The 14,395-nt window shown below is 36.9% G+C and overlaps 1 protein-coding gene across 1 annotated transcript in view; it reads left to right on the top strand.

Moving 5' to 3' along the window:
* Nucleotides 1-14,395, top strand: part of ZFAND3 (zinc finger, AN1-type domain 3) — a 51,495-nt gene that overhangs the window by 2,598 nt on the left and 34,502 nt on the right. Inside the window, exon 2 of the mRNA XM_009700262.1 lies at nucleotides 8,552-8,617. Coding sequence (XP_009698564.1) covers nucleotides 8,552-8,617 — 66 coding nt within the window. The remainder of the gene's footprint in view (nucleotides 1-8,551; nucleotides 8,618-14,395) is intronic.

Raw genomic sequence — 14,395 nt, 5'->3', positions numbered from 1 at the left:
GGGGGGGTGTACTTGTTTTTAAGCAGCCATTTTCCTTTTTAACACAGAATGAATGATATAGGAGAAAAGTTCCTTGGACTGGATTTTGTAGAAGTTCAGTCTGACAATATGGAAGTATTTCTGCCTTTTTTTGTTACTGTTTTGATTTTCTGTGAGAGTTGCATTTACATTCCTGAGTGTTTTATATACACAACCAGGTTGTAGTGACTTTCGCTTTCCTGCCACCCTCACTTCTGAACAATCACCTACCCCGGTGGCTGCTTTGCTGATTAATCTCTCTCTCCCCCTAGTAGAAGAATGGTACTTCTCAGTCTTACAGTTACAATCTGCAAAAATGTGTTAAAGATTTATACCCAAAGACAGTGGCGCAAGCTTCAGGACGTTTGGTTGGTTTTTTTTTTTCCTCCTTCACACATGTTTTGTTTTTATGCAGTATTACTTATCACCAATTTTTTAAAAATGCTGTTGCAATATAGGAGGGAAAAACATTCTAAGAATTTTTTTATTCCCCCACCATGCTTCTTGAGTTGCCTTGTTCTATCCACAACTTTCAGGCTTCATCAGCTGCAGTAAATTTTCTGAAATAAACTTTTGCATACAAGGAGTATATTGATATTGGTATAGCTTTACTAAGTCTAGATTTGCTTGAATTTTAATGATCTGTTTCTTAAGAGATGGTTAAATCAATCTAGCCTTGTGTTCTTCTGCTGCTGTATGTGCAGAGAAGTTTCTCTGTTCAAGTTCTTGTATAGTTTTCATCTATTATTGTTTTTCCCTTCCATCTTTTCTCTTCATTTAGGAGATCCTAATGGTAGTTATTTCAGTGTCAGACACCATATGAGCTGGTTACTCTGTCACAAATTTCCCTTTCTTACTGGGTGGGCTGGATTTGTGTTTATTTTTAAGAGACAGGGAAAGAAGGATTTGACAATGGCCCTTGCTTCTCCCTCTCCCTACCTCCAGTCACCAGCAGTCTTTTAAAAAATTAGCTTATTGAGGAAGGTTCTATGTATTTTGGTAAAGAAAAGGTCACACTGTACGTGGAACAGTTTTGTTTAGTTTCAGGCCTTCGTTGCTTGCTTTGAGGCTGTCACGTTATCTTTCTGGCATTATATGAGTAGACCTAAAGCTGGCACTGTGCAGGTTTAAAACTAACCGTGTTGCTATGTGACAGGAGAAATGTCAGTGTGAACTCCGACTCTGGCAACTGGATCAGATTTGTTATTTCAGTAGTTCTTAGCTTTGGTTGACGTGATTTTATTTTAATTATGTGCTTAACTCTTCCTGACCTCCTCGAATTAGCAAGACCAACAATTGGAAAAGGAAAAAAGGAATATCTGATGTTTCTAGAACAGTTAAATGCTCTACATTTCTACATTGGAGACTTTGTAAGAAGATAACACAAAGAGCTGAGATACTGCTGTAAATGTCAAAAAATGCACTGGAGATTTCAGCCCTGAAAGATTATGTTGATCACTGACCACACCTGACCTCTGTGTGTGCTGAGTTTTAGATGCCCAAATACGAATTTTCAGATGCCCAAATACGAATGTCTGTGAATTTTGGCTAGTTGTTATATACCCTCCAGAATTTGAACTTTTACATGTCAAGCTAAGTGTTTAAAACATCATTAGTTTATCTCAAACGCTTAAATTTGCAAGACAAGTTCAAAGAATGCTTTAAAACATTGTTTATTTTATTAAGCATTTGCATGTGCTGCAAGCACTGAAATATGCCCAATTATGAAGTTATTTTGAAGTGGTTTTATGTACATAAAGCATACTACATCTGGGACAGAGATGCAGCAGGCTTCTGTAAAAGATCTCTGGCAGAAAGGTGAGAGATGTTTTTTTTCTACTGCGCCTATTGGATATTTATACTCTGAATTTCATGGCTTGTTGAAGCATGACTGTGTAAAAAGCCACATAGGCTAGAGTACTAGAAAAGTGATGATATTTTTTCTGTCTTTGGAATAAAAAAAAATAATCTTATGTCAGTTTTTTCAACGTAACCTTATGAAAAATGGATAAACAAATGCATCCTTTCTTTTCTTTTTTTCTGTTTTGTTGAATGGCCTTCTCTCTGACACTATGCAAAAGATTTCTACCAATTTATAATGACTTCACAGTTTTTGCATTTTGCATGGATTTGTCAGCAGAGTCAGAGATGACAGCTTTCCTATGTACGCTCTGAAAATACTTCATATTTTGAATTATGATTGTGATATCCTTAGTTGTATTTTGTGCCTGTTAAGTAAGGACAGTGATTTTTAAAATGATAGTTGCTCTTGGATGCTATCCATTGTATGCTTTCTAAATGCCCTGGCTTTGAGAATTCAGTCGCTCATTGCAGTAGGAGTCAGTTGTTGTACATCCTGTCTTTTTTTTTCTAATTTTGGCTATGGGGAACTTCGTTTTCTAGCTCATCTTTGACTGAAAGTTATATGCTTACTCACTTCTATAAAGTATTAAATATATAAACAGACCAAGCTAGTTGCCTATTTATTTTCTATAACCATCTGTGACAAGCAAGACAAAATTTCCTTTGTTGCTAACCTGATTTATTCTGATACCAATTTGTATGTTTTTCTCTGGTCCAAAAGAATACAGTAACTGTTAAAATTATGCTGAGCTACAAAACTAACCTACCTGACCCACATGATTTAATATTGCAGTGAAGCTTGTACCCAAGCGTAACTGAGAAAGCTGCAGCTAAATGATGGTGATGATGAGTAATTCTAATTTTCCTTATCAACTCACAAGATTGTCATGTGTTCTTGCTTCTTGTACTCAATTTTATGTGTCTTGTATCAGAGCAAGAAGGGACACACCTCTAACATAAAATATGTGCCTGGCTGTTTTTTGGTAGTACAGTCACCTTTGGATTTCTATGCCACAGAATAAGAACTAACTCTTTTCTCAGGCTTTTTCTTTTATGGAGTTAGATAATAGTAAAACATGTTTTACATCTTCAGGGATTTTTTTCTTTTCAGCCTTGTTTTCATTAGATGCTATGTACAAATAGCCTTTTGGTACTGTTGTTAATGTTAAAATTAACAGTAATTCGGTTTTTCATTTGGATTATCATCAAATCTGGATTTTCTTGAATATTCATCACAAAATAAATTATTTTTTTTTTAGTATCAATGCACTTTTTCTCTTGGAATTTGCAAGAATACTTTCAAATATAAAACCATATTGAGTTGTGGGCTATTTGAGTTGTCTTTTGAGAAACATCACTAGTTTTAGGTGCCAGTACGGAACATATTGGCAGTTAGAAATTTGAACAAAACACTGTCTAGAAGTGTCACCTTCATTGTCTTTTCAAGGCATGAGGATCTTTCTGTAAGTTTCAATCTAATCCCTACAGTCCCAGTTTCATTTAAAGAACGTTTCTCATTCTTCTAACATCTTAAGCAAAGATCTGGCACACAGATTTATGAAATGAACACTTCTTTCTACGTCTGTGGGATGATAATTTTGAAACATAATTAAGACCAGCAGAATGGTACCACTGTTGATTGTTCCCTCTGATTTATAGTGGCTTCATGCTGCAGAGTAGACGGTGTATCCTAGGGTCCGATTTATTAAAGTGAAAGGACCACACAGAGCATGAAACAGAAACACAGTCACATAAGAAAAATGTGGGTTAGAGCTGCACAGCCATCAAGGTTACATAAAAATTATTTATAAAAATATAATTTAATTGCCAGTTCCAAACCCACATTTTTACACTTCAACTTATACCTATAAAGTAAGAAAGTATTGTGTCTATTTTACAAATGAGGAAACTGAGGAAAAGCAGGTAATGGAGTAAGACAATAGCAGGGAAAAAAGTGGAATCTGAACTCTCTCTCCGTTTACTTCGTTATAGTTGTTAAATTTACCAACTGTTCAGCAGCAGCAAAGCAGCCCAGGTTTCATTTCCTTCTCCAAAAGCTGTATGTAAATAAAAAAGCACAAAAGTAAATAACAGCAAATTTGTACAACTAGGTTTTAAAAAGTATGCATTTGTTTGTGGTATAATCCTCTTATTTGTTTACTAATGACATCACTGAAGTTATCATGCAGCTTACCTATTCTGCAGCAGATAAGCAGTTCTTATGTGCTGTAAAGTTCTTTTGCTTTTTTTTTTTCCTTAAAAAGAGTGTATTCTGTCTGTGCAGACTGAATTTAGAGATTTATGTTCCTGGTTTTTTTATGTATTGGTGTTTGTAATCAATGACTGTTTTCAAACTCAATTGTGTAGATTAATTAGATGTGGTCTCTACCAATTCAGGAAACACACTACTAGATAACTGATTTGGACAGGTTTCCAAAGGTGTGTTTCTTTCCTGTATAGCAAATTAAATTCTCCCTGTCCTAGCTACAACACTGCTGTCCAAGGAAATTCAGCTCTTTCTTACTACCCTCTTGCAGCCCGTTGCACGCAGGACGTTGGTGTGCTTTTTCTGGGGAGGAACCATTGCGGTAGCGAAAGCTCAGAGTAGTGTTCGGGCATGCTTATGTCGCTGTGATGAGTGTTATTGAGCTTCAGGCTCCTTCACTTATTTTTTCATGTTTCTTCATTATCTGACTGGCAGTTTTTGTGTTATCTGTAATTGTTTCAGTGTATTGTTTTAACCTTAGGCTTAGTACTCTTGTACAAGCTTGATGTCACTCTCTTCTGCATCTTTTCCTCTGCTCAGTAAGTACTTCCAAGTGTTGTTCAAATACACCTGACACATGTATTCTGGGTTCAGACTTAGCACTTCCTCAAACAGCAAGAAGAGGGGAGTTACCCTAGTATTTCACGTTTTCCTGCACAGGATATTCTGCCTGAGTGGAGTCACTTCACTTTACAAAGACTTCAGGAAGGGGAAACAAGAAGTTACCCCAACTCAGGGTATGTCCTGCAGGACCGGCAGTACTTGGCAATTGTTACCCTCTTTCAGGAAGGGAGGTGGACAATGCCGAAAGACATTCTGAAGGTCAATTTAAACATACAGAAATTATAATAGTCTATAATAGTAAATAGTAACAATATTAATGTATATATAGAAATATAAGTAATACATAACATTTTACTACTTTAGAGAGTTAGCAGAGAAACTGGTTTTGAAGCTGTTTTTATAAATTGATATATTTAGAGTACAGTTAAAATAAGTTAAAGAAAGCTAGGGATATCAGACAGAAAAAACATAGCAGCTACGTTAACAAGACCTTTTGTTTTAATATATGATAGTATTCGAGTTAAAGGATCTTGTTTTGTCCATTATCAATTCCATGTTTGAATTTGCAAACTTGGTGATTCTCACAATTCTCCTAATTTCTTCAGTACCTTCTAGTATTTTTGCGGTTTTAATCATCTTCTCTTGGGATTACATTATTTCTGGGCAGTGGCTGCTTTTGTTTGGAAGAGGAGTTGCAAATGCCAGAAACCATACACTGGAAAAAAAATAGGAGCAGAAGCTATTGTTTAATCTGTTAATTGGATATAGAGTAGAAAGATATCTTTATTCTTCCATTCTTCTTTGTGCTGAGAAAAATTAGCAGTCTACAGCCCTGTGTGTTACGTTAGAAGCTAGATGTGTGGCCTTTCACTGTGCACTGAAGTGTTTTATGTACCACAGTTAAATTCCCTTGAAACGCTTTTTTTGGGGGGAATGAAGGTGCACATTTATCCTGAATCATGATCACTTATAAGCCTACCTTTGTGTATAGCCAGTAAGGACTGGTGGTCTACTGTTATCTGACTTACCTTTTCGTTCATGCAGAATTTTTCTCAAAGCTGTGGGAAATGTACTGCCCTGTTTCAAATAATACAAAGATGCCTGTATTAGCTGTTATGTATACCAAAAGATTCAACATAATGACTTCCAGAGTCAAGCCCATACTACATAGTATTGAAGTATGCATGACATTTTTAATGGTGGAACAGCAACAGCAGAAGGAAGTGCTGCAAAGGACATACCGCCTTCGCTGGTTATTAGGCACTGGTGTGTTTGCATGCAAATCCCAAGATATTCTTTGTTGGAACTGGTGCTGTGCTTTACAAATCAAAGCTATATAAAAATAGTACCTAATGAGGTAAGATTAAATAAAAGAAAAACTCTGACACAGGGAAGTGCAGAATGCATATCAACTTATTGTACTTTAAAGAGTGAGAAATAAATTTAATTGGATGCTGAAAGTATCAACTAGTGTAAATATTTACTGTACAGTAATTGCAAGGATTAGTCTTATTTGATAGTCCACAGCAATGATGCCTGTCAGTATCTATTCAGTGAAAACTGGGACAATGTGGCTAAAATAATTTGCAGAAGAGCTGCTGCATCTTAAGAGGCAGCTGTGGTCTAAAGTCAGTTCATTGGAATTCCATACCCTGTTGTATATATTTTGATATATTCCATATCCTGTTGTATATATTGTTGACACAAATTCCGTATTGAAACCAAACACTATGTACTTGGTCTTTGAAAGTTGAGACTGACTTAACAGACCTGCTGTGGAATTTTTTGGATATCCAAAAGGTTCCAGTAGAAAACTTGGTAAGACTACTGTTGCAGTATTGAATTTCTTCCCAAATGCACCAAACCCTAGACTAGACATTTTTCTGAGCCTTTTACAATACTATTACTAACATAGATCAAGATGATATTTTAATTTTTTTTATATTCTAGCCTAGAAAAAGATACATTCTAAAAAATTACAAAGAAGTTGATGCTTGCCAATGCTGTCAGGCCTGGGGCGGGCACCAACATGGTGATAGCAGGACGCTTGATCCATCCATCCAGGATGCTTTCCTGTTGCCCTGGGAAGGCATCCACTCCACGCCTCCCAGTCCTCCTCACCTCAAAACCAAGCTTGACTCTTCCTATACGCAGACTGGACTCTGCAGAGAGGTCCTCACCGCTCCCCTCCGCTTACCTATGACGTTCAGCTGTTTCTCACCAGCTCCCTCCTTACCACCCTGCAAAATCCAACCATTCCTCGCAACACTGTCTGTAACTTCTGCCAGCTGCCTGTGCTGTTGCATATCACCTGCAGCGATTTCTTATGTCATGTTCAGTAGTTTCCCGTGTCCTGTTCACTTGCTCAACCTCAGGCCAGGCCCTAATGAGAGACCTCAGTGTTTGCCTGCAGGCCAAACACTGGCTCACTGGCCTTTGTAACCACCCCGTTAAAGATTACCTGTTGCACAGTTATGAAATGGTGTATGCTACCGGAGGGACTTTTTGGGAGAACAAAACTCATTTATCAGTCCTTCTCTGGAAAACTGAAAGCGTGAAACAACTGAGATCTTTGCTCCCAAATGCATTTCATTGAAATCAAATGGCACCAAAATAATTTCCTCACATCTTTCCCTCCCAATTGCAGAAGTTTCTTTTCTTTTTTTGAAATGTTACAATGCTACAAGTTTTACAGGGTAGACAAAGTTACATGAGACCTAATACTTACTGAAAAATAGAAGTGAAAGGAAAACTTGAAGGGGGAGCATCTCAGAGAGAAGCAAAAAGAAACAGTTTGCTACCAGGCCAGACCTGAAAATATTTGAAAAGAGAAAAACATTGCCAAAACTTTCCAGACTGGAAAAAAAATTAAGGGAAAAAGTATTTTTCAGGACGTGAAGACTTAGGTTAAAGTTTATCCTGTCATACTAAGCTCTGTTGTATTGCCAGCATAGTACTACTGTATCGCCAGCAGTCCAGTGCAAATTTGATTATTGGGTTTTTGATATCCAAACTCTACTAGATCTAACTTAATTTCAGGCTCTCTAGCATCATCCAATTTATAATATCCAATTATCAAAGCTATGATGTGTTATTACCACTGGTAATGCTACTGTCAATTTGTCTTGGCTTCACTCTATGGGGTTTGGTTTTATTCATTTATTTATTTTTACTGCAAGTCGCTGAGTACACTCAATTGGTTGATATTTTAACAAGATCTCTGGAGAACTCTTCAATGATGATGCATGTTAAAAAAAAAAAAAAAAGCCAGAAAGCAATTTACTACCAAGCAGGTACCAGATGAGTGGGCAAGAGTCCAGAGTTCAACAAAAAGACCCTTAAACATGGAAAGATTTTGTTAGCATATGCTTGTGCCACACTTTGAAAACATAATGAGAACAAGGTAAGAGGCAAAGTCGTTTCCTCACTGGAGTCAGTGACAAGGTTTCTGTTGACATCAGCGAAGTGATCACTTCGTCCCTTGCGTTACTTCTGGGTTAGTTAGATACATTTCTAGCTTTGTTTCAACATAAACGGTACCTTTGTCAACGCTGGGAAAATTGCAATTACAGTGTGTAGTTTCCTAAAACTACCTCTTGAAATATTTATGAAGTATAACATAACTTGTCTTTTTGTCCCAACGTCTCACCTATTTTTTCAGCGCAAGACGTACTCAGATTTGACTGGGAAAGAAATACCGAGAATAGTAGACTACTTCCATATGTGCTGTCCAAAGACAAGTGCTCCTCAGCGTTTTATATTCCTAAGTATAACCTTGATGTGCTTGTAAATGGTAAATATAGGTGGTATTTTGAGACATATGATCTTCTCTGTTTCCAGGTGGGCCATGCACAGGTACAGCTCATGCCTCGTTAACCACACCAACCAAAAGATCTTGTGACTCAGGTATGTGTTTTGTGGGGGTTGAGGAATTAGATTTTGCATGATACGTAGCTTTATGGTTATAGTTTTAATAGTCAAGGGTGGTAGCTATATCTGGTGAATGCCAAATGCAAATAAATACTGTTGCTTTCCTGTCAAAAATATATATATAAAAGGATTTGTATGGCAGATAGTTCATCTCTGAACTACCTGTTAAACGTAATTCCATAAATATACAATGTTTTCAGTTAATCTTTGTAAACATAAGATCTACAGGAGTAATTGGTTTGATTTAAGTCTAATGATTGTGATAGTGTTCTGGAAATCTCCCCTTTAAATGCAAAGTATTGAGTAGAAAACTGTTTGGAGTATATTGATTTTACTTTCCCCGATCGAAGATGCAGTATAGACAGCGGTTGTTTGCATTGAGACTAAATTTTACCTGACTTGGGTGCTTTCGATGACTTTATTTCTACATGGAGGATATAGATGGATAATCTCTCACAGAGCTAGTGTTAGTAGTGACATGTTAGGTCATAGCCAGTCATCTGCTTCTGCAGCAGATCTGTCACAAAGAATCGTGTGAGCACTCATTCAGGCTGGCAGCCAAGTTACCCACATTGGCTCAGATCTTTTTCAGACTTTGGTTTTGCATGGATTGAGGAGAGCTCCTATGATGCTTTCTACCAGCATCACTGTGGAAAGCCGTAACCTCCGGTGGAGTGGCAGGCATTTAGGTAGTGGTAATGTTCTAGCAGTCTCTGTTTCCAAAATAATTTTTGCCTATATTTGCATTTGTGTACCAGTTAAGCTGCATTGAGTGTGCTGCATTCCTGTTTGATTAAGGACTCTTTTTCTTTCAGGAATTCAAGGTAAATTTCCTCTGAAGTAATTCCTTTAGAAAGTGTTTCAAGTTACTGTATGTGTAGCTGAACTGTAGTTACTCCATGTGTGCATGTTGTTAGCTTGCAATAAATGTGTGATGATGGAAGTTGGCTTGGTCTACAGTGAAGGAAGGTTAAAGAGAAGCTCCATTACCTTGCACTTGGAGCAGGTGCAGACCTCTCAAGTAATGCATGATAATCTGTGACAATGCTGTGAGTATCGTTTGCCAAAGAACTCTCTTAAGTTTGGCACCGGAAGATACTGGATCCAACTTCTCCGGAATAGGAAGACTGTGGGTTTTCTTTTCTACGTAGCCATGGAGGTATACCTAAACAAGACCGAAAGTTTGCCACTGTGTCCCTTTCAAACTGCTCTGCTTTGCTCATGGTATTACTAAATTGTATTTTTTTTATACATTAGCTGTTGTAATGTTTAACTCTGGTTTTCATTGCAGCATAATTTAAAAGCTTTCTATGATGCTATAGATACTGAAAACTGAGGGTACTCTATGAATATTTTTTAAAATGTGCTTGTGATTAGCGAAAAGGCAAGTAAGTCTGCTATTTGGAGTGTTGAATGGCAACAGTAAAAGCTCCTTAGAAAAAAGCAGATGAAGCTACTAGACATGTTGAAAAATATCCATTAAATGGTTGGCTACCTTTGCTCAGTAGTTCTCTTTAGTTTACACTAATGTTTGGTCCTGGCATGCTTGTATGTTAATCATTTGGTGTGTTTAGCAAGAAAATGAGGAGATGTTCCTAATTTGATGCCTCAAGTTTCATCTTTAGTCAGCTAAAGCTAATGACTTTATATTACCTCAATTTCCCTCAATGTTTTTTACATTATTTACTCAGTGATCTGCATATTTTGTTTGTAGTCCTTTACGCTAATAGACCTGTTACCAGGAGTTAGAGTTTTCTTCTCCAGAGCTTGAATTTTCGGCAAATTTTCATTTTTAAAATAAATTACCATGTTTTCAAAGTCTGCATTTGGGAATCCAGATAAATATGGGAATTGGCAAGAAAACATTGGCTACAAAATATTACCCAGAAATGGTGTGACATCTTCAGGCATAAGCAGCAGACTATCCAAGTGAATATTTCACACTACATTCACTTCAGCTTAGTGTCCCTTCCTAGGAAGCGATTTAAGTGATACAAGCAGTATTTGTCAACACTACACATTGTGTATAAGCCTCTTCTCTGTAAGTGTTCTACATTTCTTCTGCTTGGAAGAGCTTTGAAGGAAGAATGTTTTGGTGGAATTCATCTGTGTAATTTTTCCCCCCCTTCAAGCATAGTTTTTCCCTAAAGTCTGCCATATATCAGCTTTTGAGACAGAAAATTAGAAATTTGACCTACTTATCTTGTATGCAGGTTCCCATCAGGAAGATATTAAGGAAGACATAAACCTTTCATATTTTATTAGCATTGATGTAACCGTTGAAGAAAGATCAAAAAATAAATCTACCAAGACACAGGAAAAGTTCTCTTATAAAAAAAAAAGTTTTTACCTCATGCACTTCTCAACTTGAATGCTGGAGGAGCTGTTCAGATAAAAAATTGTATTATGACACCAAATAGTAGGTTTTTTCCTCCTCCTGTTCACCAGAATCATCACTGTGGTAAAAAAAGTATTTCTATTCCAAAGTGTGCCCATAGGACAAGGATTATAATGAAAAGAATGAATAAAGCCTTGCAATCGTTAGTTTGGATGATGCCTCCAAGGTTTTTGAGAGCCAGCAGTCTGAAAATTTTGTAGGAAAAAAAGATGGGACTCTGTGGCCTAGTGTATAGCTTCTTAGGTATTTTGATGTGTTTCTTGATGATTAGGTAATGTTGCAATTGATGGCAGATACTGTGAGGCTTACTCCAGTCAGCAGGGCATCCAGATCCGATTTGTATTGGGTGCCTGTGTCGTGAAAGTGCGGTACTAAGGGGATGCATTACTCTTCTTTTTATGCTGTACAATTTTAATGATGATTTAATATGCAATTCTAAACAGCCAGATTTTAAAACATTTCCATGCAGCTTAAAGAAACCTGGAAAAAATCGATGGTGTGGTGTGAGTGCACTCGGTTAATTTTTAATCGTGTGGTAGAGAAGGTAGTAGAAACAGCAAATAAAATGCAGAAATTATACAATCAATTCATACATTATATCCATAAAGTCGGTGAGTTTTTAAGTACTTTATTTCTCAATAGCAGTTCATGAGAAACGTGCATCTTTCATATTTTGTATAGTTACATGTGCAGATAGCTCACATTTTCTGAGGGTATCTGTCCTAGATGGACGTGGTAATACTTATATTGTATGAGGTTACAGTATCTGTCTTGCTGCTCTGAGCTTTTTTCTAGTTTAAAATTTGAGTCTAGAAGATGCAAATAACTCTTCCACTGCTTGAGCAAAGCAGTTAAGCAAGTCTATGATCCTTCTTGAAGTTTCAGGTTTATCGATCTTCTTATACTGAGGCGAGTGCTTGATTGTAGCAGTGCCAGAAATCTAAATGCTTTGAGCCTGAACCTGTTTATCGAGAGGATAGACTTTTAGGAGTCATAGAAAGGGCAGGTTGTGGAAATAGAAGTACACAAATTTTCAGCCAGAGCCAAAAACGAGAAATCATTACTTTTGTGTGATCATTTTTTGTTAATCTTTGTGTGTTGAGTAAGGACATGAAAGATGTGGTACACCGCTAATTAGATTTTCTCTTTTTTTTAAATTGCTCTGAAGTGTTAAGCTCCTGAGCAAAAAATATAGAAAAGATTATTGAAGGAGGTTTATAACATTAAAGCAACTTTGAGGTATGTTTTTCATTGGTGTTCCAAGGGACTTTTAAGGTGTTCTTTAGCGTTTGACTTCTGGAGGGCATTGTGTTAGAAATCCAACCTTCTTGGAGCTCTCACCAACAGGAAAGTGATGATAGAACAGCCTTCAAGCAGCGTAATAAATCACCCAGCTCTAGCAATAATAGTGGCCATTAGGGATGCTCTTTTTTTTTCTTTTTTTTTCTTTCCCCCTGCTCAGTTTCCAGCTGTACTAATAGTACAGCACATCAAGCAAGGCTGTAAATAAAAGTTATAACCTAATAGGTGGGTGCTGAAGTGGAACGGACAGGAGCTGAGGCATGGAGGCCTTATTACTGCTCATCAGCAATTACAAACAGGATAAAGTGTCTGGGACTTGCACTGATGCAGCAAGAGCTAATAGAGGCTGGGAGATGACACCATACCGTGATCAGATGATGGATGTTGATGGGTTTTTACTATCTCATCTTATTGCCTGTTTCTGTGATGTGTTGTATTATCTGGCCTGTGCTTCCATATCTATCTGGATGGATAGATTGGTTTCCTTTCCTACTCAAAGGAACATGAGCACCTATACTCCAACTTGCTTTTTTGCTCATATCTTTGCATTAGTTGCTGGTACTGGTTATCTAAGAGCCTTCTCAAAGTGTTATGATTATTGTAGATTAAAATCCTCCTAATGGTAAGGATCATAATAGCCATAGCTGTAAAGAAATTTAAGAACTTGCTGCAATTGTAGGATTTATTTTCACTGTCGCCTTGTTCAACTTCACAAAATCACTCTCATTCATTAAAAATTGTGGATATGGTCACCTGAACTGTCTTTTGTACTAAAGGCATCCCATGTATTTTAGACTAAATATGTTATAACCGCTGCGGTTGGAGAATCCAAAGAGATGGGTTTGGGGTCAATATATAAAAAAGTTTGTTAAAAGTCAGCTATAGCTGTGGTGATCTTTGCCTCTGAGTTATAAAAATTTCAGCTGTTCCTGGGAACGTTTTTAAGCGCTTGTTAGCACACAATAATTGGTAATGGTCACAAAAAAGTCTTTCTTGATCTTTTATCTATGACAGTCTAGCACATTTCTGTGCTAGACATCTAAATCATCTCTTTACTAAACCATAGTGAAAAAAATGCCTTGAAATTTAGCCTGTACTTGCTTTAATCTAAAGAGAAATTTTGCAAGTATCTTCATAGTTCATACATTAATCACTCACGCTGTTTACTTCTGAAGAGAATTTTCTTCTGAGTAGTAGAAAAAAGACAACTTTCAGAAATGAAAAGATATGCAGCAGCAAAACAGCATGTGAAAACAGTGACTCCTATCCTTGACTATTCAGTACAGCCAGGATAAAATAAATAGATTATTTTTCTGTCATCTTATGATCTTGGGGCAGGAATACTTACATCTGCCTGTGTTAAAGTACACTAAACTGAGATGAATGGAAACTCATCCTTTTCATAGGCGATATTTCTTTGAAATTAACTTTCAAGGTTACCGGTTCCCAGGTGTTCCTTTCTTTTGCATTGTTCATACAGTGAGGAAGCTAGATAGTTGAAGTGGCCAAAGGACAAAAACTGTAATGTGACTATGGCAGCCCTATTTCACATGCTATATAGATGAATTAGAAATACTTACAATGTTTTGAAGATGTTTATAAAATGTGCTAGTAATTCCTACTTAGGAATAACTCCTTTTTCTAATCAATCTGTTGAAGTCATTCATGAAAGGATTGCTGACCTTAAGAAATAAAATTACTGTTATGGAGTAGAATAAATAAATGAATATGATGATTCACATGCTCATTAATGTTTCCCATTTTATAAGATTGTATTCCCCAAAATTGTACTAACTCAGATTAATTCTCTTAAGAGCATATAAGGCAGTTGTATGTGATCTCTGTGTTACTAATCATCCTTTCTAAAGACAAAAGGAAGCCCTCAGAAACAGAGGATTGCTATTTTCCCGTTGTGTGGTGTATCTGCGTATCTTTGTGGTTAGCTACTGTCGTGGTTTAACCCCAGCCGGCAACTAAGCCCCACATAGCCACTCTTTTACTCCCCTCCCAGTGGGATCGGGGAGAGAATTGGAAGCGTAAAAGTAAGAAAACTC

Source organism: Cariama cristata, unplaced genomic scaffold, assembly GCF_000690535.1.
Source record: "Cariama cristata isolate BGI_N322 unplaced genomic scaffold, ASM69053v1 scaffold1615, whole genome shotgun sequence".
Classification (NCBI taxonomy): Eukaryota; Metazoa; Chordata; class Aves; order Cariamiformes; family Cariamidae; genus Cariama; species Cariama cristata.
Note: the sequence above shows the minus strand (reverse complement) of the source record. Positions and strands in the feature narration are given on the sequence as shown.